Source organism: Peromyscus maniculatus, chromosome 14 (assembly GCF_049852395.1).
Source record: "Peromyscus maniculatus bairdii isolate BWxNUB_F1_BW_parent chromosome 14, HU_Pman_BW_mat_3.1, whole genome shotgun sequence".
NCBI classification, from domain to species: Eukaryota; Metazoa; Chordata; class Mammalia; order Rodentia; family Cricetidae; genus Peromyscus; species Peromyscus maniculatus.
The window spans coordinates 4,322,799-4,350,751 of record NC_134865.1 but is presented as its reverse complement, the minus strand read 5'-3'; the positions used below and the strand labels follow the sequence as shown (position 1 = coordinate 4,350,751).

Genomic DNA, 27,953 nt, shown 5'->3' with positions numbered 1-27,953 from the left:
GAGGGAGGGAGGGAGGGAGGAAGGAAGGAAGGAAGGAAGGAAGGAAGGAAGGAAGGAAGGAAGGAAGGAAGGAAGGAAGGAGAAAAAAGAAAATGACAAAACATAGAAAGTATTCATACAGAGATATCTGGGTAGTGGATTAAATTACTTGGAGAATATAGTGTTCTGGTTTGATCAGAACTACAAGATGTTAAGAAATCTGGGACTTTCAGAGTCCCAAACATTGAAAGAACAGGCACCAAGACCAGCTATATGTAATTATGGGAAGTTTTGCATCTTCCTCATCAGAGTCAGTAATTTACAAGATTCTAAACTCCTCAGGAAACCAGAATTTGCCACAGAAGTCTTAAATCAACTGCTTTTTAAAAAATACAGCATCCCAGCATTTCAGAAATTTTCCATTTGGGGCTAAAAGCATCCAGGTCTTCAACAAACAGAAAAAAAAAAAAATCCATGCAAATTGAGATATGGAAAGAGGATTGTAAAACTGGGAGTTTCTTTCTACTCCAAAAACAGAATTTTCTGTGGCAACTTCTGATTTTCTGAAGGTTCCCAGTGACAGTAATTCTGACAGTAGACTGAGGGTCACTGGGATTGTCTCTATGAAGGTTGGCATGAAGTGAAAAAGATTATTGCAGCTTCAGCACAGTGGAGCTGTGTGTCAGCATGTAAATTATTGCTCTTGACTACTGTAACTGATTATAAGGGCTGAAGGGGGGAGCCAAAGAATTTGACAGGTTGTATTCATTCTCCTGTTGAAGCTAAAAAAATAAATATCAATGGTACTGAATTGCATGACTTCAATATATTTTTGACTTTGTATTTTTTAACTTTAACATGTGAGTTTAATATATTTGTTTTCTTTAGAAAAATAGCAACATTTGGGAAAAACAACAACAACCTGGTGTTACGAAGAACTTAAATATGCTGTCCTTATTTTTATTTCATATAATTTAAATTGATGTTTCCCCACTGTCTTTGAGTTGAGAATGTTAAGCTGAATAAAGATTTGAATGTGCAGCGTACATTTATAGTATAGAACCCATGCCATCTCAGAGCTTAGGCGTACGTATGTATGCAGCAGAGCATTTTCAGAATAACTATTGCACAAATTGACAATAACTCATTGGTCAATCTGGTTTTTTTTTCCTTCTCTTTTCCTTTCCCCGATATTTTCTTTTCCTCTCTCCATCCCCCAACTAATGAAAAGATTCTATGAATTGAAAAAGCTCAGGCTGAAAGTCCTGGACCGCCTTGACTGACATGGGGACAGCGGTTAGTAGACTATGTGTCTCGGTAGCAGAAGCTGCACCCTAATGTGTGCTTTGATGACCAGCAGGCAGGGCACAAGCAGAACGTGACTTTTAAGGGTTGTGCTAGAAAATGGAAACTAACTTGGAAAGAACCACACCATCTGCTAAAAATTTCAGTTTTAAGATATAAGTTAATGTTCTTAGGATTAAAAAAAGGGTGCTTAATTTACCTTACTAACTCAGTAAAACAATTATTAAACAGAATGGTATAAGCTCCTAAAGGCTTTTCTTATGAGTAATGCTTTGTGGCCGAGTGGATGGCTCAGCATTTAAAGGCACTTTCTGCAAAGCCTGAGAAGTAGTTTTATGCCCAGATCCCAAATGGTGGAAGAAGAGAACCAACTCCTACAGGTTATTGTCTGACTCATACATGTGCACTGAGGAACACAAGCACTCCCCAACCCAAGTAAGTAAGGTTTTGTTATAAATTCAAGTAGCATACCAAATTAAAGACAGTTACACTGGTAACGTAAGTGACCATTTTAGATGTCCTTATAAAACAGACTATTTGATGATGTTTCAAAATATTCATATCGCTTTGAAAGAACATTCGTATCATTAGTTTCTATGCCAAAATGTATAGTACTACTGTCTTTCATTTGATTAATAAAGTTTCTTTGACCTTGTAATGTTTTTTACTATTCATTTTTTTGAATTATTGTATCTTCTGGAAAAGTTACTAGTTGATGAGGGATGCTCTACATAAGAATTAACAGTCTCAAAATAAACTTGGATACCAGGAATGTAAAAAATTCATTGGTAGGACAACAAGATACACAGGTAGAGGGAGAGCCCAGCAACTCGCAAACTTTCGGTTACTATGGTAATAGAATTTTGGAAAATCTGGGTCATCTTGTTGCTGTGGAAACCCAGGAAGAGCAAAGTTGAAACCCCATAATGACCATTACTTTTTCTCCCCAATTGACAGTGAAGCCATCATCTATATTTTTCTATATCTGAAGTTGCATTAGTGAGTCTGGAGCACATTTAAGTTTGATTACCTTAGGAAATGAGAAAGCACTTAGATGGATAATCTAGTGTATATGGACAACCTTATGAGTTTCCTGTATTTTTTTTTACAAACTCTCTTTTTAAAAACTCTTTTTATGCAATTAGATATTTTTTCTCACATAATATATCCTGATTACAGTTTCCCCTCCTGCTACTCCACCTAGTTCCTCCCCACGCCCCCTCCCATCCTAGGCCACCCCCTTTCCATGTCTCAGAAAACAAACAGGCTTCTGATGGATAATAATAAAATAAAACATAATAAGACAGAAAAAATACTAACATTGAGAGGGGACAAAACAAACCAATAGAAGAAAAAGAGCCCCCCAAAAAGGCACAAAAAATAGATATAGATTCAGAGACTTACTCAATTTCACACTCAGGAATAAACAGCAACACTAAACTGAAGCTGGGTGGTGGTGGTGCACACCTTTAATCTCAGGACTCGGGAGGCAGACACAAGTGGATCTCTCTGAGTTCAAGGCCAGCCTGGTGTACAGAGCGAGTTCCAGGACAGCAAGGAAAATATAGCAAAACTCTGTTTTGGAAAAAAAAAAAAAACAACTCTAAAAAACAAAACAAACAAACAAAAAAAACTAAGCTGAAAGCCATTGTGTGTGTGTGTGTGTGTGTGTGTGTGTGTGTGTGTGTATGCAAAGGACCTGTGGGATAAAAAAAGGGAAAATATATAAATAAAATAATAATAATAAATAATAATAATAATAATAATAAAAAGTAAGATAAAATTAAAAAAAGTAGGAAAAGTCTGGTACACCACTATGTGACAGAGAATATCCAAAGACTGCCTTGAGTTTGCTTTCTGTTGGCCCTACAAACTAAACTATTTCAAGATGTCATATTTTATATTTTTATTAGTGCTTCCAGTCATGTACAAATACATCTATCATAAGCATTAATGTCTATAGATTTTGCTGGGAAATAAATTTATTTGTAAGAGAGAAGTCTATTGATAATGAACACAAAGCATGATGATGAACTTTTTCTAAACTAGTCATAGGTGACTGAAAGAAGCACCCCACCGAATTCTGATGCTTTCTTCATCATCTAAGCTTGAATGGTTATTGTAAGCATATCTTCCCTTCTATTCTTTAGATTATTAATCCTATTATAAACAGTATTTACTGAATACTTTCCATGTGTCAAATAGTTTTATGTTTTTTATATCTAGATTTATTGCTTATAAAAGCAAACAATGGGGTTACTTTTTTGTTTTTGTTATCCCTAATTTTAAGAAGTTTTGAAACAGAAGCTAATTAATGACCATAAACTTACAGAACCAGAATATGTACCCTAAATTTCTGAATCAAAACACTTTAAAAAAAAAAGCACTTTGGACAACACCCTGCCCCATGGGACCCTGTTGAGGGAGACAGGCTTTATCATTTAACCTTCCATGGCTTGGTACTCACTACATAGTTCAGACTGGCTTCAAACTCTTCATAATCCACCTGCCTCAGCCTCTTGAACACTGAGACTGCAGGTGTGAAACACCATGCCTGACCAGGAAAACATGTTATTGTCAACAACAGTCTAACAACATTTACTGTTAAAAGTTGGCTTCTAGACCAATGAAACATTTTTGTTCTAGGTAGCATTGATTATTTGCTTCTAGTATCTTAAGGTGTTCAATGGTTAAAAAACAAAAGTCAAAAGTTTCCCTAGTATTTCATATACTAAATTTAGAAATATGAAAAATTATAGCCAGAAAAAATGCATACTTCACGGTCATTTAACAGTGTCATTAGCTTCTTGACCCTGCTTTTAAAAAAAAATGATGACATTAACAAAACAAAATAGTGTCTATTTCTCTTAAGGTTCAACCCTCCTTCTGCCCTTAGAATTCTTTCTTCCTATTTTCCCCCCCAAAAAAGTATATAGGGCTATAAAGAATCAGAATAGCAATCTATTTTTAAATGAACCAATAGGAACAAGTCTTAAGTTAGCTAATGTACAATAGGTGTGATGCTGGTCTAAGGAAGAATGTCTTTACATGAATAAGAAGGTGTACAGGTCTTTCATTTCACATAGCACAGAGGAAAAGCCATGTAGCTACACAGTGATCAGGAGGCCATGACAACTCCAGAAGACAGCTCCTACTAGAAACCAATTGTGACGGCATTTTGATCCTGCAATCTGTAGCCTCCAGAACCAAAAGAATATGCATTTCTGTTGTTTGTGCTTTCCAGTCTGTGGCATAGTGCTAATGCAGCCCATTTAGGTTGGTACAGGGCAGCATCATATCTGCTCTAGGTACATCTTACAAAACCAGTCTTTCTAATAAAAATGATTGTTGGTAGGATAGCATGTCTAGATTCTAATCAGCAATAATTATCAGTTAGATTCTGAGATGACTAGATGAATACAGTAACTTTGAAAAAAAAAACATGGCTAAGGACAGTGGCTACAGTCAGTGTTTACCTGTGAGAGCAAAATTCCCCAAATTCATTTCTCTTGACCTTAAACCCCCATCTTTGATAATGTGTGTATTATACAAAGAACTGTTTGTTACATGAATCCTAAAAAGGTCTTATTAATAAAAACAAACCCAGAACCAGGTATTGTGGTGAATGCTGGAAGATCATAGAAGCAGAACAAGCCACAGCTTCCTCACCTCACCAATTCCTCAGCTGATCCTGTTTCCTCAGAATGGAAACCTTCACCCAAATGGATCTCAGCTGAACTGCTGCTAAGAGCCTAAAAGCTTAACCAGGCTCTAGTTCCTTGTCCTCATGCCTTAAATACCTTTCTGCTTTCCTGCCATCAGTTCCTGGGATTAAAGGCTCTTGTTACCATGCCTAGCTGTTTCCAGTGTGGCTTTGAACTCACAGAGATCCAGATGGATCTCTGCCTCTGCAATGCTAGGATTAAAGGTGTGAGTGTTACCATTTTCCAGCCTCTATATCTATCTAGTGGCTGTTCTGTTCTCTGACCCCAGATAAGTTTATTAGGGTGCACAATATTTTGGGAAACACAATATCACCACAAGCGTTTATATATTTTGCTTCATAACTTTGACTATCAAATTGCTACAACTAAAGCATTTTATGCCTTATAACATGTAGGCTGCATTCCACTAAACTTAGGAGACCACTATGAAAAGAGCAGAACATGCTAAGTTTTATTTTGCAGGCCACAGCAGTGGCTGAATGTGACTGTGCTCCAACTTCCACTAAATAATAATAATAGCAGAAAACAATTGCCAGGGAGCTTTTCTTCGATCCGTTTCCTCTGTGAAATTGATGAAGACAGATTGAAGAGTATGAAAGAGAGAAGAGAGAGACAAGAGAGCAAGAGATGAAAAGAGGTGGGTAAGGTGGTACAAGGAAGAAGGAGGTGAGGGAGGAGGAGGAGGAAGAGACCCAGCGGAGGTATGGGAGCTCACTACTTGTTTACTCAGTTACACTTTTGTAACGTGTTCCTCTCTGGATGTAACCCACATTTAAGGGAGGCATCTTAATTAGGTAATTTTTATAAATGCTGAGGCTGTGTAGACTAAATCAAGGGATCTATATAATTAAGTAAAATTAGCCCCACCTGCCTTGTTTCTTTATAGGCTTCATCTTCACCTCTCAGGCAGGTACAAAACATGTTTTCCATCCTAATATAGGTAACCTACTTAATTCTTATTTGCCATTGAAATCATGAGACATCAACATATAAGTGGCTGAAATACATTAAAATAAATGAAAATTTTATCATAATTCCTATGTACCCTTATGTTGTAGGTATAGTAGGTACATATTTTAAATAATTTCTTAGTTACCATAATTATGCTCATTTCAAAATACACATATTTATTGAGATTACAAATTTACAAATCTAAGTGAACTTACTCTAATCAACTATGAGAAATAAAACTACATCAATAGTTTACCAGTGTAGCATGAATCTTAAGGAGTCTTTATTAATAAAACAAACCCAGAGCCAAGTATTGGGGTGAACACTGGAAGATCAGAGAGACAGAACAAGCCACAGCTAACCTCACCTGGCCAACTTTTCAGCCGATCTTGTTTCCTCAGACTGGAGGCCTCTGAGTCCTCATCCAGAATGAGTCTCAGATGAACTGCTGCTCGAACGCCTGAAAGCTTAACCAGCCAAATGCTGCTAGTTTCTGGTCCTCACGCCTTCTATACCTTTCTGCTTTCTACCATCACTCTCTGGGATTAAAGGCGTGAGTCACCATGCTTGGCTGTATCCTTGAACACATGGATTTCTGTCTCTGGAATGCTAGGATTAAAGGCATGTGCAACCACTGCCTAACTTCTATGTTTAATATAGTGGCTCTTCTGTCTCTGACCCCAGATAAGTTTATTAGGGTGCAGAATATTTTGGGGAACACAATACCACCACATACCAGAAAAGGATAAAACCATCAGTCTTTGGACTCGGCCACAGGACTGTGTTACTTGGTCAGTGTGAATGACAGGAATAAATAAATATGTTACTTTATAATTTTATATAAAGTGTTATGAATGATCATAACAGGGTTAGGAAAATTGGTCTAAATGTAATATATACTGTGACAAGACGAGTATGTCATCACTGAGGATCAAAAAATATTGAATAATTTCCTTAACTTGATACAGAATTAAACTGCAACTCTAATTCATTCTGGAAAAGCCAAGACAACCCATTGTTGGGTAATGTGTAGATGATTCTGACATTTAAAATGATTCCTGGACACGGCACTAGCAACTTGATTTCTTTAAAAAGCTCATATGCACAGAGTGGAATGAGTTCATTTAAATACTATGATAACAAAGACATTATCTTGTTATCCAAAACAACCACTTAAGCTTATTTTCAATGTCTATATTCCTAGGTCTCACATCAAAATCCTGCTTCAGCAGGTATAGAATGGACCCAGTAATCTACTCACAGTGAAACTGCTTTGATATAAGAACTTGGAAGAACAATTATCAATGAAGCTATTGTTTCTATATTAGCTCATTGTGTCATTTGAGCATTGTGCAGACGGGGCTTTAGATTGATCCTCATTAACACATTTAAATGACCACAGAGATTTTGTCATTGCAAGTGTGTTCATAGTAAAATTACACTTGTCTATTATTTGTCCTTTTTCAGGACTAAAATCTCCAAATTTCCATTTTATAAACATATTTGTTACAGAGGACACTAACCAAACCTATTGCAACATTTACAATATACCTTTTATCTTTGTATACTGTACATGTTTTCCATAATATGTTGCCAAAGAGAGGTTTGATATTTTGTGTGTATCCTGCAGCTTCTAACAGAACACCTGATGTCACGGTGATTATGTTCCTGATTTTCATGCTTTTCTTTCATGTCAGAAGAACAATAAATGGAGCTTATAGGTACCTATTGTTTTACTCAAAAACCCAGCTGCTTCAACAGGCTTTAGGAATTCTGTCACTTTCCACTCTAATATTGCTGATGAAGTAAGACATCTTTATGTCTAATAAAACAGTCTGGCTTCAGCTTGAATTTCTTTTCAGTAATTCCAAGAAAGCTAAAGTGCTTCTCATTCTCCAGTCGAAATAACTCTTCAAGCATAAGAGCCAATCAGTAATCCCTAACCCCATTTGAATTGTGAAATAACAAAACTATAGACTTCTGCAACATAAAATGTTAAGTAAGTGGTCTTGAAACAGTTCATGTGTCCATTGATTTAGTCCAGTCTCAGATTAATTTACATGAGACAATTTTAATCACTATGAGCCAGTTTCCTACATGTCAGACAGAGGAAAAGACATGACCAAGCAAACATACAGATAAAAAGCCACAACTGGCTTGTCAGAGGACATTAAGAATTAATAAAGCCCTGTTCAAATGTAAGGAGAAACATAAGCAATATGCTTACTGAATTGTTCTTTTTCACTCAATTGTGTTACCTTTACACATTGAATAGGAAGTAGTTCCATTTTATTTTGTTTTTCCACCTTGGATCATCTGACTTCTAACACACACACACACACACACACACACACACGTTAAGGGTTGGGGAGATGGTTTCTCAGGTAACTACTCTTGCCGCACAAGCCTGACACCCAGAGTTCAGGGTTGAACCCACACAGAAAGCCCATCTGTTCATGTGCTTATGTAATCCTAGCACTCTTATGATGAGATAGAAAGAGGAGACAGAAGAATTGACCACAAACCCACATTTTCAACAGCAGAACCAAGAGAATGTGCCCTGAAATGATGTGGAAGGAGAGAAGAGACTCCCCCAAAGCTGCCTCTTGTCCTCTAAATGTGCAATGCACACATGTACTCACACTCACACTCTCACTGTCCTACACAGACACTAATAAGTTAATATATTTAAAAAATATTAAAAAATAGATTAAAGGGAAGGATAATCACTAAAACACACATAGCTTAAAATGACCATAATAATAGCAATACCTTGCATGCTAGTTTTAGAAACTAAAAACTAAATTTATATTAAAATTTTGAATAATTCATAATATTTTCATGTCAAGCATAAAAATGATTATAGTGTTTATATGTTACTATTTTATTTTTTCAATATGCTGTTTTCTTTCTTAAAAAATGGTAAAAGTTCACTAACTTAATTAATGTCTTAAGACCATTAGGATTTTACTTTTTTTTTTCTGAAACATACTTTCTACAAAATATTTTATAACCTCTCTAGTAAAGCTTGCTTTTTCCTCCCACATTATTTTTATATTTGCTTTGTCTGACTTTCACACAGTGTTTAATACAGCAGTTTCTACTGTAAAGCCATTTGGCCAATATCCCTATCCATAAATTCTGACACACAATAGGATATGAAGAAATCATTGAATAATAAATAAATGAATAAAAGAGTAGACATTTCAATTTTTAACAACTTGTTGGCACAGATAGAAATCAATGAAACAGATACAAAACAAAAGTAGAAACATAGTCTGAAAACTATTTCTATAAAGTCTTTTCACTAAGTAAGTTAGTTAGAATTTGCTGATCAGTTCTTGGCTGGGAGAAGAAATAATGTGTGTTCTAAGTGTTTCAGACGTATGAACACATTAATTCTTTCTTGTACAAAAATATTGCTAAAACTGATAAAAACTGCTTGAATTTACCCATTACATTTTTTAAATTTGTAAATATAGCATACAAAAGAGTCTTATTTAGCTTTGTAACCATAAGACATTTGCAGCAAATTAGATGGTAAAGTTTTATATGAAGAATCCAATACTTGTCAAAATTCCCTTTAAATGATATATAGGCTAATTTGTAAAATTTATGACTACAATATTTTAAGAAACTAGAATTTTCTACATTGCACACACAGTAACATCACACAGCCTCTTTCTGTTATTTTTCCTGTTTAGAGGTATCCCAAACATTTCTGAGAAAAAAAAAAATGATGACTCTCTTCATCTGTAGCTATCAACTGCCCAGAAAGATTAAAGGGCTTTCTAAAAACTAGCTGCACGAAACACTTATATAAAATACACTGGCAGTTCTGTACCTGTTTTATTGGAAAGTCTAAATGACACCATCTTGTCTGGAATATTACACACGTTCCTCACTGAAGCAATGCAGCTGTAGTTAGCGTAGTCCTGAGGTCTAAGATTCTTTAGCTTTAAGATCTTTGTTTCACCCTGAAATGGGAGAAGAGGTCATTAGCAGAGGCCCGTGGTAACCAGAAGGAATAAACTGACACACAGCATTGCAAAGCATTCAATCATATGATTAGCAGAATGTGTCCTAAATGAAAAAAGAAACACCGCACTTGAGCATCATACTGGAATATGCCTAGAGGTAAAAACAAACAGACAACAATGAAAATTCATAATGTTTTCTTTGCACACTTGCCTCCTAGGGGAGGAAAGCCTACTTCTGGCAGTAGTTATGCAAATTATCATGCAAAGTTCTGAACAGTACACTTAATAATCGAGTTTATTCAACAAACACGGCAGTCTATGCAGACTTGAACAGGAAACACTATTATAAAAAGGGCTTCTGAAGAAGAGCCAAGAAATGAAATGCAGGCTTTACAGCAAATTAGAGAAGAAAATTTAATGATCGATCATTATGCTGATATACATAAATATTTGGTGTAGATGGAGCAAAGGCAGATATCAGACTGAACTCTGACTGGAGTAAGTTTCCTGATATTTCTGAATTGTTATTGTCCTTGCTGTTTGAACTCGGGAAGCTCAGGGGTAGGTCTTCCATGCAAATGTGGAGTGTTGCAAACAGCTCTAACTCAGAAGTGATTAGAATACTTTAGGAATTCCTGCTGAGCGGGACTGTAGAAGCATTGGATGTAACTGTTGCAAGTGTTTAAAGAGAGCAAACCCCCACAATGGAAAGATCCTCCTGCTCAGTGCAGGCTAGAATCCTTGGAATTATTTTATTTCATGAAATCTTCCCTGCCTCCTCTGAGAACGGTTCCTCTGCTAAGGAACATACTTTTCATGACAAAATAACATTTTAATGACTTCCTATATGGTAGAACTTTCACAATATCAATTTTCTTATTTCAGACATTAAGTTGTAAAGGGCAACATGTTTTTTTTTCTTTGCTTTGCTTAAATAACATTATTTGATTCTTAAAAATCACCATGCACCTAATATGCCAGTGTGAATTGAAGTACTCAGTGGCTTAACACAGAAAGCTTAAGTCCATGTCTTCCACAGATACAGCTGTACAGCCTGGCTCTCCTCAAATGGGATACAACCCTACAGCAGTGCACGTGGCATCATGCTAACAATCTTCCATTCATGTCGAATTTCAATTCTAAACCGGTTACACATAAAACCTTTTTCCTCGGCTAAATAAGCAAAACGCTGATGATTCATATTGTGAAATAATCATGGCAATAATGAACACCCCTATCACCTCACATAGTTACCACATTTTTCACTTTTCTGAAAATATGAAGCCTGATCACTCAGTCTCCCTGCTAAATCATGTGAATTATTGGCCTTGTTTTAGGAAAGACTTTGCATTGCATTTTTTAAAACAAAGATCCCACACAAACACATACAGAAATCAATATAGTTTTATAGTATAGTTAAACGTGTTCACTTGTGACACAGAGCTATCATAAATCAAACATAAAATGCCTCAATAAACGTGTTTAGCTGTGCAGAAAGAAAATTTTACACTTGAATTAGTTAACCCAAGTTATTTTTTAAAATTTCTATTTTTTTTTTGTGTGTGTGTGTTTACATGTGTGCTTATGTGTGTATATGCAGGTCACAGGACAAGTAGCAAGAATCTGGTTCTCACCGATCACCACGTAAAACTTGGGCCTCAAACATAGATCATCACGCTTGGCAGCAAATGCTTTTCAGCGATCTCATCAGCCCTCAGTTCATTTTCCTAAGATGTTCACTGATCAGATGTTTTGACTTTTCTTGGAAAACAGGTAAATATTGGTATCCCCCAGAACTATAGCTCCAATGCTAATCTCGCTTTGTCCAAGTTCCTCTAGGTGGCATTTCGTGCTTCCGAGTTTCTGCTGAAGCTCTGTTGTTCTACCCATCTCATTATTTCAGAAACTCCTTCAGCTCCAGGTGAACACTTGTCTTCTACTTTCCAAAATTTCGCCTCAACATGTGCTTTTGATGCTTCATAGACTTTGAAAGTTTAACATGTCCTAAAATAAACTTGACACACCTCCAAACCAATGCTTTTTCCCTTAATAACATATCTTAGACTTTACTATAACTTTTCATGCACATATTCAGAATCTCCTCCAGCTACCTTTTTGTTGGCATTTAAATTTTTGATCTCAAATTATCTTTTTTTCACTTATTTTTAATTATAATGTAGTGACTATACATTCAGCTGACAAACTCCTAAATGTATGTAGCAGAGTTGGAGGATGCATTGAAACAAATAGGACAATATTTCAACCATTGTCTCAGCATTAGTAATGGATACTTGAGAAATAACAATTATATGTTTCTATGGTGTACAATGGTTTGTTTTCTTAGACCTTTTCCTTATGATATAATGACAAGACCAAAGTGAATGTCCATCACCTTACAAAATTATTTTCATTGTTTTTAATCTCTTAGATATAAATATAATCTATTATCCATTATCTATAATCTATACTGTCTATTATAATCTCTACTACCTATTATCTATAAATCTATCTATCTGTCTGTCTATCTATCTATCTATCTATCTATCTATCTATCTATCTATCTATCTATCTATCATTTACCAATCTATCAAGAGAGGAGCAGAGTCTAGCTATATAGCCCAAGCGAGTCTGGAACAATCTTCCTGATCAAGGTTTCACTATAGGTATGTACCATCATAGTTGGGGACTTACTGTTTTTAAATATAAAATCAGTTCATTCTATTTCCATGCTAAATCACATGAATAATTTAGTGTTGTTTTAACAAATAAACACATCATGTTTCTGCCCATCTCATCGTCTCATACCCTAGACTACATCCAGTGTTCATTTTCACAGTTCTATTTACCTCCATGCTTATTCAATTCCACCTATTTCTTGGATGCCAACACTGCTTACCTCTCCACAAGTAATTCTATGTTTACTTCCTCCAAATAGAAAAATCCTTCCAAAAGAGCTGTTTCTGTTTCATAGTATCATTTTTTACGTTTATTTGGGCAATGGATTTATCTTTCCCAGATTCCTTGCCTTTCCAGTAAGGACCTAAGGGCAACAATCATGTCAGACTCTCTCTGTCTCTCACTACTGTACTATGAGGGCAATCACAGAATTAGCCCAGAAAATATACTTTTAGAATTAATAATTCTTTTTCAGTTTAAACTGCCATATCCATCCACCTTTCAGTTCATTTAGCTTTGCTTGGTATTCATTGTGGATGCAGAATTTCCTGCTTGGCTGGCACCTGTTATGAATTCAATAGATGTTAATGAAATATCACTTATCCACCAAACACATGTTAAGAAAAGACTTTCACTCAGTTCCACACAATCAGATCATATTTGTGTGTGCAATAAAAAGTATTATTTTCTTGTAAAAACTTATCTAGATTACATCGATTGAAAACCAGAAAGGAAAGAAAACTGCATTAAAGACAAAAATATCAAAATCAAGTGAAACTTTAGCAAAAGAAATAAATGTAAATCCACTGAAATGTAAGTGGCATTTCTGTATCTCCTATGACATACAGGGTTTTTAATATTAATTATTTAAAAGATCTGTTGCTTAAAATTTGGACTTTACAATACAAAAATATATTTCTCAAGAAATATAGCTCTAATAACAAAATATTTGCAAATTTAAATCTTAAGGGGATGGATATATATTATAAAAGGTGTACAAAAGGTAAATAGTAAAATAGATTAACAACCCCTCCTAAATAAAACCCACAAATAATTTCATTTAAAAATGATCTGTATAGTAAAACAGGTATCTTTCAAAAGAAGACACACAAATGGATAAGAGACATACAAAAGGATACTCATTATCATTAGTCATTTTAGAAATATAAATCAATCTAAATTAAGATATCATTTCATTTCAAAAAGAAAATAAAGAAAAAACATATTAGAAGAAAAAAATTAACTACAACTTAACTCTAGAAAAAATGTAGAGAGAATGGAAGACAAGCAAGGAGGAAGACATAAAGCAACTGAAACTCTTCACAGTTAGAAAGAATATTAATTAATACAATAATTAAAAAGGGGGAATGAAGGTTCTGCTAAACATCAAGAACAACTTCCTGAGTCTTCAATTCAATTCCATCGACCCACCTGTCTGTTTTTATACTAGCAACATGCTCTTTTTATTACTATAGCTCTGTAGTAGAGCTTGAAATAGGGAAGTTCCTCTATTGTACAGGATTGTTTTATCTATCCTGGGTTTTTTGTTTTTCCATATGAAGTTGAATATTGTTCTTTTGAGGTCTGTAAAGAATTGTGTTGGAAATTTTATGGGGATTGCATGGAATCTGTAGATTGCTTTTGGTAAGATGGCCATTTTTACTATGTTAATTGGTAGATCCATGAACATAGGAGATCTTCCCATCTTCTGATATCTTCTCCAATTTCTTTCTTCAGACTTAAAGTTCTTGTCATACAGGTCTTTCACCTGCTTGGTTAGAGTTACCCGAAGATATTTTATGTTATTTGTGGCTATTATGAAGGACATTGTTTCCTTCATTTCTTTCCAGCCCATTTATCATTTGTATGGAGGAGGGCTACTGATAATTTTTTGAGTTAATCTTTTATCTAGCCGTATTGATGAAGGTGTTTATCTAACCTGGGCTCAAAGGAGCTCATAGACACTAGAGCAACAGCTAAGGAGCCTGCATGGTACCAACCTAGTTCCTCTACATATATGTGACAGTTGTACGGCTTTGTCTACTTGTGGGACTCGTAGCAGTGAGAGCAGGGCCTGTCCCTAATGTTTTGGCAGGCTTTTGGGAACCTATTCCTCCTACTGAGTTGCTTTACCAAGCCTTAATATGAGGGTAGGAGATTAGTCCTACCTCAACTTACTACGCTATGCTTTGCTTACACCCATGGGAGTCCTTCCCTCTTCTGATCAGAAACACATGGGGGATTCTGGGGGAAGGGAAACTGAGGGAAAGGAATGGAAGGAGAGGAGGGAGGAGAAACTGCATTTGGGAAGTGAAATAAATGAATAAATAAAATTTAAGAAAAAAATGAAAAGAAAGAAAGAAAAATTACATCATACAAAAAAAAAAAAGTTCCTGGTATCAAAATCCCTTCCCTTTGCATGTATCCAAAGGAAATGAAATCACTTTGCTAAGGAAAGATCACACTCCTGGTTCATTGATAACCAAAATCAGGAAACAAGCTTGGAGTTTCTATGAGTGGAGAAATGGATCATGAAATTGTGATACAGAATTTCATTCAGCCAACCTATAAGGATGAAACCTTGTCCATCTCTGTAAGATGGGTGAAACATGAAGTCATTGTGTTCAATAGAGACATGTACTGAATATCAAACATTGCATGACATCACTCATATTTGGAATATGAGAAATTTGATCTCATGGTAGATCAGTGTTGATTAGGATCCTCAGAGGCTGGGAAAATTGAGAGAGGAAAGCATGGAAAAACGTTGGTGAATGAGAACTAAGCAATAGTTAGGTAAGCAAAACTGGTTCTGAATTTTACTGGAGTTACAACACTACAAGCATTATAGTCTAACTTCCATTTCAAAAGCAAAATCACAATTAGAGCGCTGTTGAGATCCAGCCTTTCTCAGAGGCAAGTTTTCTGTCTTGTACAGGATGCAGACTTGGCCAGGCCCCACCTGCGACTGGGCCGAAGGCCTCAAAGGACTTAAAGTTTCACTTCCTGTGGACCTGGCTTTTCTTAACCCTAAAGAGAGTAGAGTGATCAGTCCCAAGGCTGCACTGTGCTCATCTGCGAAGCACTGGTCCTTCATTCCCCTTGTGCAACACTGCTCAATTAGCTTCTTGCTCACACTGTTATATGATGGCTTTTCCCTGCCTCTATCCAACCCTTCCCCCAATTTTATGCTGTGCTTCTTAATAAATTTCCTTGTGCAAGACTTCCTGACCCCCAACTTTCCTATCTCCCGTATGATCTGATCTATCCAGGGAGTCCTTCCTCTTGGGCCCCTGTCACAACAGACTGATCTGCTGGTCCAGTTCAATGCTATTTTAAGACTTAGAAAGTGCATGCTACTCTGAACTAATTCTGACTGTACCAAGAAGCATTGCGCAGCTATTACAATGGTAGAAATATGTACGTCTCGGTGAGATTTTATGCAGAACAGAGGAGCACAATGGGCACATTACAGGGACAGAGAAAGAGCAGTGCCTCCATATCTGATTTCCCCATGGTTTAACTGCCCAGTGATTGGCAGGTGGCTCTAGAAGAGATTAGATGATCAGTTCTTATCGCTGCAAATCAAGATTCCAGATGGTGTGAAGCTATAGAGGCCCTAGAAAAATAATTCCTTAACGTAAAATGCTAGGTTAACCTATAAACTTGTGAGAGGAGCTAATAAACAAGGTTGAACTAAGAACGTGTTTGTACCATACCAGTTTAATCCACTACATGCATTAAGTGATGAAGAATAATTTTCTGATTTATGAAATTAATTCATGTGCCTCTGTGTGTATGAGCTGTGTGTGTGTGTGTGAGTAAATGTGTGTGTGAGTGAGTAGGCACACATGTGCGAGCATGCACCTGTTCTGCATGAATGTGGTGGTCAGAGAATGTCTTTCCACCTATCAATAGGTTCTGGAAATCAAACAAGGTCATCATACTTGGTAGCAAATGTCTTTACTCATGATTCATCTTGCAATGTCAGTAGAAAAATTTTACAACTATGCATAATTCATCCAATAGCAACAGGTATACGAATGTGTGTATAGATATATATGCACAGGTTCAAATGGTTTGTCTGTGCATATGTTACTGTGTATAATTTAGACTTTGTTATTTAAAACTACTTTATCATATAATTTTAGTTTTATTTTGTCATTAATATAAATTTAATATTCTGTGATATTAGAATTATTTTTGCATGTGAGATTCTACACCATTTTAAAAGAATTTTTGAGCCGGGCGGTGGTGGCGCATGCCTTTAATCCCAGCACTCGGGAGGCAGAGCCAGGCGGATCTCTGTGAGTTCGAGGCCAGCCTGGGCTACCAAGTGAGCTCCAGGAAAGGCGCAAAGCTACGCAGAGAAACCCTGTCTCAAAAATCCAAAAAAAAAAAAAAAAAAAAAAAAAAAAAAGAATTTTTGATTTGATTATTGTATAATTATATACTTAGTTTAACTAGCCTTAATGTAACTGATGGTGTAATTGATATAAATATGTCCAGCTTTATAATTAGTTGATGTTATTATAATACACAAGATGATATCATGAGCATTTTTATAAACATTCTAGGAAAATGGCAATATGCAACTTCTAATGTTTAAATTCATATTTATTGGCAATCACACAGAAACTTTATAATTTAATTTGAAAAGTATTTTATATTTGCCAATAAATACAGTCCAAAAACTGTTTTGTGAAATAATTCAGGAGAAGATAATTATATATTACTCTGTGGCTGTTCCAATGTTGACATTCTATAATAAAAACAAAAGTACCTATAACCTGCAATGATATTTAAGTTACTTTCAAAATAGACTAGACCTTTAAAATACTATTTCCAATATATATTATTATTGAACTACTGGTGTAAATTATATTAATTTCTACCTCACATTTATTATAAACATAAGATACATATAAATATATGCTTGCCTTTCCCTTTCAGCAGTAAGTGAGTAGAGATTTGAAAAGGATAATTATTCCTCTTAAACTTATTATGTGGCTGAGATTTCATATCAGCTCCAAAAATACATGCTGATTTCATTTTGGAAATAATAAGTGCAAGAAACTATGAAAAAGGTTTTGTTACTCAAGAGGATTGTGAAATAAATATTCAGTTCAAATTGATGTTGTTATTAGCCTGTATGCATAGGCACACAAGTTAGAGTCTTCTCATCATCTTTGAAATTATTTTTATTAAAAATAAGACATTATTGAATTGCATTAATATTAAAAATCTAATATCTTTCACAAAGTTTAATTTCCTAACATTAAAAGTATGAGGTATATGAACTTTCATCTGAATCCTTATACAGCATTATTCCAGTATATCCTCCCATCTTTACAGTGAACTCTTCCCCACATAGAGAAATTATTGTGTATTTCAGGCATGAATATCATTAAGGAATCATTTTGCTTCATTATTATTTCTGATGCTACTATGGGCATTCTACATGCTCCTATACCATTTTGCTAGCCTCTATTTAAACTTCTTGTTGCTTTTTCTTTGCCCTATAATCCTCTTTCCCTTAACCACTTCCTCATACATCAACAATGTCAGGAAGCGAGGAAGGAGTCTTGCCTCCATACCTCTACATTTGGCAAAGATCTTCCCATATCCTGCACATGGCAGATCAAGGTTACCTTTTTGCATTATAAACTATGGGAGTCCTAGACTATAGTGCTAAAGAACTCCACAGTGGTTTGTCTGTGTTTTCTACAATGGGTGCTGTATTTTACTGCCACTGGGAAAGTACTGGGAGATGGCACCTTTACAGGGCAGTTACATACTAAGTCCTAACATGTAAAGTTATTCCTTTATTTTAGGAGTATGTACATCAACCTTAGGAGTGACTTTGTGCTTCTTTTGTGCTCCCTGACTTTGTTACAATGTAGCTAGAATGCCCTTGCTGGGTGCCAGTACCTTAATGTTCAGCTTTCTAGTATCTGAAATTTTGAGAAATATATTTTTAAATAAAGTACTCAGGTTGTTGTTACAGGATCAGAACATGGATTAAGACATGATTTAATACAAACATTTTTAATATCAAAAGATTTTTAATCATAAAGTATTCTTAGCAGTCAGTGGAAAAATGCCTGTAAAAACTAATACAAGGATGATGTATATATATATTTGTATATATATATATACATATATATGACATATATATATATATATATATATATATGATCACAAAAAAAGAGTAACACAATATGAAAGATCAAGGTCATCACAAAAGGAAATATGGCCTTGGGTAATATTTTAAGACTATAGCATATAATTAATTTTAAATCTAAGGTACCATTTGTAGGTAGATAAATAATCTGTGGTCTTAACCACAAAGTTCTATATAATTAAAGTATATGATTTTTTTACCTTCTAATGCAGAAAAAAATAAATTGATAAATTTGTAAATTAAAACATGACAACATGTTATCATGTTAAAGTAAATATATTCAATCAATTGCATTGCTTTCCACTACAAGATGACTGCAAAATCATAGTATTTTCAATTTTTGTTGGCAATTACCAGCCACAGATGAGGATGCTGGCGGCTGTTAAATAGACTTGTAGGAAAAAAGCTATCACTTTTTTTGGTATTTTGAACATGTGCTTGAAGGTTAGAATTAGACCTGAATGTCTCAGTGTATTCTAATTTTCATCAATTAGCATAGTTTTGGAGAAACAGATTAGTCTGTAACTCCTCATTTGAAAAATCATGTAAAACTTTTATGTGCCACAGAAACAATCCTGCATAAGCTTTGGATTCACCAGAGTTTCAAAATGGTAGCCCAGGATCCAAGTAGAGACACCTGGCAGCAGCAGATGCTGTTTTCTCAAGAGTGGGTGTGCACATTCAGTTCCCTGTAGGACCTATCAGATCTTAGGTCATTCTCCCAGGCAGAGTCACATAGTCTTTCTGCCATGTCAGTTTCAGCAGTCATTTGCATTTGTAATGTCTGCTATAAAACAAAACAAATATGACCCAGTCAAGAAAGAAACCCATAAACTTCCATTGGAATACATGGCTTAAGTCCAGTTCATGATGGGACATTTCTTTACAAGAAATTTTAAAGAACTTACTTGGTTGGATTAAATTGTATGTGCATACAAATATATGTGTACCCATATGTATGAAGTCTAAATGAAGTTATGATAATTAAAGGTAACATTACTCCCCTTTCCAAGACCTAAGACTAAGAAAAATCTCAATACTAGACATGATAAACCTCCTTTCCAGTTTTTGGTCAGAAATATCCAAGAAATTCCCTCAAAAATATAGGTTATTGATATTTTCCATGTTTTCCTCCCAGATATTACTCCCTATTACTAAAGACACAATGTACTTTGGACACAGGACCACAAGGAATCCAGCTGGATCTAATTGGAAAGCTTCTTCCTTCAGGACTAGCATTCATAGTATATGAAAATGCTATGTAATCTGCTAAGGGAGAAAAACAACCAGTAGTCCTATCCAGCTATGATGCCCATAAGCTAATAGTGACCACCACAGCAAGAAAACCATAAAGGTACAATAGTCATAATTTGGGGGCAATCAACAGTTATCTAATTATACTTTAGGACCACTTAGCAGAAGGGATCCCATGCCTGGTACCTGAAACATAGCCAACTCTGAGCTAGTGAGGTCATAGATCTTAGAGAAGAACTTCCTACTGCCACTCAGTTAAACCAGTAAAGTTTCCAACTTCGTTCTGAATACTTGTACATACCAGTATGTACAATTCAAATAAGCTTCTCTGCAACAGATAGAGACCATTACAGAAAACAACAATTGGTCAAAATGCAAAGAACTACTAAAATACTGGTCTTTAGGCCCAGTTGATACATCTATAGCTCAATACTCACACCCAAGGCTCAGAGAACATTGTAGAAGAGAAGCAGAGAGAGCCAGAGGATCAAGAAGTCAGCTGTGAGCTATATCTCTTAGAAATGAAAGACAAGCTACTCTCATGATTTAACATGGCTATCTAAACAAAACCCAAACAAAGAAAACAATGACAAACATGTCACTGTAGAAAGGGGAAATCCCATTTGCCCTTCATTCAGATATGAGCTACAGGCAATTAATGACTAACTACTGAGAGAGGAAGAATTAATCTTCTACATTAGTAAGGCTCCTAAATGGTGATCCTATATCAAGTGGTCAACCCTGAAAACATATACATACTAGCAACACCAAATGGGAACTTCAGGTTGTACTTATGGACACATATATTTCTGTGTCTGTGCATATATATGTAATCATAGTAATTAAAAGAAAAGGCATAATAATTTAAGTTTGTCATTGCAAGTTGGAAAATTGCAATTATTCCTTGAAAAATATGTTTTCAATCAAATTTATCAGTGAAGTATACAGTAATGCTTTTTAAAAGGACACTGAGGTAAACATATGGATGAAGAAATATGATCTCAGGAATCAGCATTTCAAATTTAACTATCACTTACAAAACTAGTTGCATCTAGGTGTGCTGGTCTTTCAATCAAATGTGTATTGTTTTTCAAAAAGGTAGATTTGGAGAATATGTCTTTCCAAGTAGCTATACTATTCATTGTTGCCCAAGTCAAGAAATTATCAGTTAGCTAGAGTAGGAATACTGTTCCTAATCTCTTACCTGGGTAAAGAAGGGCTCATAAATCTCCACCCCTTTGTCAGATCCTTGCAGCAACACCTCTTGGCCCCGTCTCCAGCTGTAGCGCACAGGGGGGTTGGAGTTGGCCACACACCGGAGAAACACTGTTCTCTCATAGTAAAACTGTTCTTTAGCTTCACCTATGCTTTGATGAACAGTTACTACTGGATCATCCAAGTCTAGAAGAAATAAAAACAGGCAGGCAACAGCATTACAAGATGCACAACTTCTACAGTATTGCCAGCGCATGCCCTGGCCAATGATCTATGCTTCTACTGATGGCGGTGCTGCGAATGCTTGACTAATAACAAAGAAAATTTCAACCTAAAAACAAAAATCTAAAAATTTGATACTTTCTTCAGATTTGTTGAAACAGCACAGCAGCTCTTACATTTTCCAAACTCCTTGCCAGCAGCCACTTATAAAAGATTTCATAAAAGTGAACAAAATTTAAATTGTCAGTCCTGAAAACACATACAGTTAGTATTATGTGTACTCAATAGGTTATTTTTAGGAATACATACACATATATACATACATTAATTGTTATTGCACGCACGAATATATTCAATTAATAACAATTAATGAGAAAGGAGGCCATGAATTTGAAAGAGAATGGGGAGAGGTAGATGAGAGTCTTTGGAGGAAAGACGGGGAAGGAGGAAGTGTTGCAATTAAATTATAATCCCCAAAAAAGCTGAGAGAGAGAGAGAGAGAGAGAGAGAGAGAGAGAGAGAGAGAGAGAGAGAGAGAGAGAGAGACCAAAACACTGACACTGAACCCAATCAGCATAGACTCTTAGGAATGATGTAAACACTTGCTATTAATTACCATCACAGCTCACTTAACATCCTTTCAGCTGCATAACTTTGAAAGCCTATTTAACTTCCGTGATCTTCCTTTTCAGTAAAAGGGCATTATATTATAAATGCTGAGGGAGGATTAATAAATGGGATAGCTCATAAGCCATGGACATGTGTATAGAGAAGGGTTACAGATAATTCTGGTTAATCTTGTATCTAGCCACTTGACTGAAAGTGTTTATCAGCTGTAGGAGTCCCCTGGTAGAATTTTTGGAGTCACTTATGCATATTATCGTATTATTGGCTAATAGTGATACACACTTTGAGTTCTTCCTTTCCAATTTGTATCCCCTAGATCTCCTTTAGTTGTCTTACTGTTCTAGCTGGAACGTCAGGTACTTTATTGAATAGATATGGAGAGACTGGATGGCCTTGTCATGTTCCTAATTTTAGTGGGATTGCTTTGTGTTTCTCTCCAGTAACTGATGGAAGCAGATGCAGAGATTCACAGCCAATTACCAGGCCAAGCTCCAGTAGTCCAGTCAAAGAGAGAGAAGAGGGATTCTATGAGCAAGGGGCACCAAGATCATGATGGGGAAATCTACAGAGACAACCAAACCAAACTAGTGGGAACTCTTGAAATTTAGACCAATACCTGTGGAGCCTCCATGGGACTCAACTAGACCTTCTGCATAAGCAAGACAGTTGTGTAGCTTGATCTGCTTAAGTGGGCCCCTGGAAGTAGGATCAGGATTCTTCCCTGGTGATTGAGTTGGGTTTTTGGAGCCCATTACATACGGTGGGACACCTGGTACAGCCTTGATGCAGGGGGAAGGGCTTGGACCTGACTGCTGAAGGTACCAGGCTCTGCTGACTCCCCATGAGAGACCTTACTTTCTTGTAGGAGGGAATGAGGTGTGGCTTGGCAGGGAGAATGGAGGGGCAGGAGAAGGGAAGAGGGGGATCTGTGATTGATATGTAAAATGAATAAAATTTTTTCTTAATAAAATACTTTGGTGTTGGCTATAGGCTTCCTGTAAACTGCATTTATTATGTTAAGATATGTTCCTTGTATCCCTACTCATTCCACAACTTTTATCATGAAGGGGTGTTGGATTTTGTCAAAGGCTTTTTCCTCAGAAATATGGTACCAGATCTACCTCTAGATCCAGCTATACAACTCTTGGGCATATTCCTGAAAGATACTCCATCCAATCACAAGGAAACTTTCTCAACTATGTTCATAGCAACTTTATTTTTTTAAATTTTATGTTATCTAATTAACTTTTTTTTTTTACTTATTTTACATACAGACCACAGTTTCCTCTCCCTCCTCTCCTCCTATTCCCTTCCCGCAGCCCCTGAATCCTATCTACTCCATCCCCATCCATTCCTCCTCTGTTATCTTCGTTCAGAAAGGGACAGGCCTCCCATGGATTTGAACAAAGTATGGCACATCAAGTGTGTTGAACTCCTTGCTCCACATAGAGGCTGGGTGAGGTAATCTGCCACAGGGAACAGGTTCCCAAAAGCCAGCTAACGGCCAGGGACAAGTCCTTATCTCACTGCTAGGAGTATTACAAGCAGACCAAGCTACACAACTGTTAGACACAATGGAGGACCTAGGTCGGTCTCATACAGGCTCCATAACTGTTGGTTCAATCCATGAGCTCCCACTAGCTCAGGTCAGGTGTCTCTGTGGGTTCCCCTGTCATGACCTTGAACCCCCTGGCTTGTACAATCCCTCCTCCCTTTCTTCAGTGCTTATCTGTCGATCTCTACATCTACTTTCATCAGTTACTGGGTAAAGGCTCACTGATGACTATTAAGGTAGTCACCAATCTGATTATAGTAGATGGCCAGTTGTTAGGAATTTTAGCTGGGGTCATCCTTGTGGATTCCTGGGAGTCTCCCTGGTACCAGGTTTCACCCTCTCCCCAAAATACTCTCCTTCCCTGCATCAACATGTCTCTTTCCTTACTCTCCCCCTCTCTCAATCCATCTCCTGCTCCTGTGTCTAGCCTGCTCAACCCCTCCCTCAAGTTCCTATCAGTTTTTATGATCTTAGTCATTCTGACAGGTGTAATATGGTATCTCAGAGTCATTTTGATTTACATTTCCCTGATGAATAAGGTCACTGAACAATTCTTTAAGATTTTCATGTTGAGAATTCTGTTTAGATGTATACCTCATTTTTTATTAGATTATTTGGTATTTTGATGTCTAATTTCTTGAGTTCTTTATATATTTTGGAGATCAGCCCTCTGTCAGATGTGGGGTTGTTGAAGATCTTTTCCCATTCTGTAGGCTGTCATTTTGTTTTATTGACAGTGTCCTTTACTTTCAATTTCAGGAGGTCCCATATTTTGTCAATATTAGTGTCTGTGTTACTGGTGTTATATTCAGGAAGGAGCCTCCTGTGCCAATGCATTTCAAGGCTACTTTCCACTTTCTCTTCTATCAGGTTCAGTGTAACTGGATTTATGTTGAGGTCTTTGATCCACTTGGATTTGAGTTTTGTGCATGGCAATAGAAATGAATCATTTTGCATTCTTCTTACATGACAACATCCAGTTTTGCCAACACCATGTGTTGAAGATGCTTTCTTTTTTCCATTGTATAATTTTGGCTTCTGTGTCAAAAGTCAGGGGTTAATAGGTATGTGGATTTATGTCAGGGTCTTCAATTCCATTCCATTGATCCACATGTCTGTATTTATGCCAGTATTTATACTGTTTTTATTACTATAGCTCTGTAGTAGAGTTTGAAGTTAGGGATACCTCCAGAAGTTCCTTTGTTGTACAGGATTATTTTAGCTATCCTGGGTTTTTTTTTCATATGAAGTTGAGTACTGTTCTTGTGTTGTCTGTGAAGAATTGTGTTGGGATTTTGATGAGGATTGCAATGAATCTTTAGATTGGTTTGGTAAGATTGGCATTTACTATGTTAATCCTACCTATCCATAAGCATGGGAGATCTTTCCATTTTCTGATATCTTTTTCAATTTCTGTCTTCAAAGACTAAAGTACTTGTCATACAAGTCTTTCACTTGTTTGGTTAGAGTTAGCTCAAGATATTTTATATTATTTGTTGCTGTTGTAAATTACATTGTTTCTCTGAATTCTTTCTGAGCCCATTTATCATTTGTATATAGGAGGCTACTGATTTTTTTTGAGTTAATCTTGTATACCATCACATTACTGAAAGTGTTTATCAGCTGTAGCAGCTCCCTGGTAGAATTTTGGGAGTCATTTATGTATACAAATATATCATAGAAGCTTTATTTCTAATAGGTAGAAACTGGAAACAACCTGGATGTCCTACAACAGAAGAATGGATAAAGAAAATGTGGTACATTTACACAATAAAGTGTCATGAAATTTGCAGGCAAATGGTTAGAACTAGAAAAACTCATCCTGAGTGAGGTAACCCAGAACCAGAAAGACAAACATGGTATGTATTCACTTATAATTGGATATTAGCTGTTAAATAAAGGATAATCATGCTACAATCACCAGACCTGGAGAAGCTAAATAAGAAGAAGGGCTCAAGGTTGGATGCATGAGTTTCCCTGGGAAAAGGAGACAGATTTTGCAAGTGAACTGGTAGGGTGGGTAGGGATGACAATAGCAGGGATCAGGTGGGGGTTGGGTGCAGAGTACTGGGAGAGATGACTTGAATTGGAGGGTATTTGGGGGGTGATATGGAAACCTAGCGCAGTGGAAACTCCCTGGACTCTATTCGAAGACTAGCGAAGACTCCCAGGAATGGGGTACATAAAGTCTGAACCAGCTATCTTCTGTAACTAGGCAAGGCTTCCAATGGAGGGATAAAGACAACAACCTAACCTCAGAACCCCTGACCTACAATCAGTCCTGCCTGCGAGATGTGTTGGGATAATGGTGGCACAGAACTTCTGGGAGTGGCCAACCAATGACTGGTCCAGCTTGAGGCCCAAGCTACTAGAGGGAGCCCATGCCTGGCAAAAATAAATAAATAAATAAATAAATAAATAAATAAATAAATAAATAAATAAATAAAAAGGCAACTGACAAAGCAGATTCAGAGACTCATAGCCAAACATTAGGTGGATCTTGGGGTACCCCAAGGAATAGGCTGTAGAAAGACAGTAGAAGCCAGAGGGTTCAAGGATACCACAAGAACATGGCCCACAGAATCACCTAAGCAGGGTTCATAGGGGCTCACAGAGACTGAAGCAGCAATCACAGAGCCTGCATGGGACTGTGCTAAGTTGTCAACATATGTTATGGTTGTGTAGCTTGGTGTTCCTGTGGGACTCCTCACAGTGGGAGTTGGGTATCTCTAACTTATTTGCCTGCTCTTAGGACCCTTTTCCTCCTACTGGTTTGTCTTGTCCAGACTTGATCCGAAGGTTTGTGCCTAGTCCTACTGTAACTTATTATGCCATGTTTGGTTGAAATCCCTGATAGGCTTGCTCTTTCCTGAAGGAAAATGAAGGAGGAGTAGATCTGGGGAGAGGGAGGTGACAGGAGCACCTGGGAGGAGTGTAGGGAAAGGAAACTGCACTTGGGATGTAATACATAAGAGAAGGATTAAATTAAAAAAACATGGGCACACAGTAAACAGTCAACACAATTTAGCCTTTGCTATCAATATATAATTGTTAGTATTAGGGTCTTTCCTTAATAACTTCCATTAATTCCATGGGTTTTCTGGCCTTTATCTCATAACCCTATAGGCTCTCAACTCTCATTCTAAATAAGTACAGATGAGGCATTTGGCCATTTGCTCAGGTTATCAAAGACTCCAGATGACAAGTGCTTTTAAGTGTAAGCCTAGAGAAAAGCTACAGTGTGTACATATGCATAATAAAGAAGGATGTGAGCATATGGGACATGGCATGTTTAAAAAGTCACAGCTCCTTAGGAAAGATTCTTTTGATGTATAAAATAATAAAAAGCCAACACTCCTAGTGAAGTTACGGCTAGTGGTGGAGAAAAAAAAAAGACAGAATGCACAATTCCTCAATTCTTTTGACAGTCTTTTAAAAATGTGAATTACCTGACAGCCCCACTTTGATTTCTTGTTTTGCAACATCCTAAGTTTTTTTTTCCTTAAATTTCTTCCCACATTAGACTCTTTTCACAGCTACCTCACAGGCCTCTAATTTTAGTACTGTAAATTAACAGAACAACTGCTGCTTTTGGTGAAAGATTAAGGACTGTCAGTTCAGATTCACTCTACTGTCCATGCAGAGACATGTGCTGTCTGATCTTAATAAGTTGGGATTCTGGGGATTCTCAAGCCTATGAAATATTCACATCATGATTAGCTCTTCATATAGACCTAATCCACCAGCAGACTGGTGAACGGAATTCAGTTTATCCACTTGAATAAGGGACTAACTGCATGTGATTGCACACATTTTATTTTCTTTCTTGTTAAAAAATGTTTCCCTCAGAATTGGCCAGCAGCAATTGGCTGATGACGTAACAATGGTGTCTCCTGAGTATCTGAATCGTTAATAGCTATATTCCCTTCCTTTTTGTCATTGTGATGAAATACACTGACTGAAACAATGGTAGAGAGTTTGTAGTTGCAGACAGGACACTGTTCCTCATGGAGGCAGGAATGGGAGGTTATCCTGGTGCATAGAAGGCACACTGACGGCATTTCATTCACTCATAGGAAGCAGAGAGAGAGACTAAAAAGTGAGATGAGGTTACAAAACTCCAAAAGCCTGCATCCAGGGATGTAGTACCTTTAGCAAGTCTCAACTTCTGAGAGCTACCACACCTTTCCTGAACAGTGTCATTAGCTGGGAACAAGTGTTCAAATACATGAATCAAAGGGACCATTCATATCCAAACCAAAACAAGAGTGGTATCCTTT

The 27,953-nt window shown here is 36.6% G+C and overlaps 1 protein-coding gene across 3 annotated transcripts in view; it reads right to left on the bottom strand.

Moving 5' to 3' along the window:
• The window catches only part of Mdga2 (MAM domain containing glycosylphosphatidylinositol anchor 2), a 793,868-nt gene that overhangs the window by 262,791 nt on the left and 503,124 nt on the right, over positions 1-27,953 (bottom strand). For all 3 annotated transcript variants that reach the window (XM_042260511.2, XM_076550567.1, XM_076550568.1), the window contains exons 4-5: positions 21,259-21,455; positions 9,805-9,937 (exon numbers count right to left, since the gene is read on the bottom strand). In XM_042260511.2, coding sequence (XP_042116445.1) covers positions 9,805-9,937; positions 21,259-21,455 — 330 coding nt within the window. The remainder of the gene's footprint in view (positions 1-9,804; positions 9,938-21,258; positions 21,456-27,953) is intronic.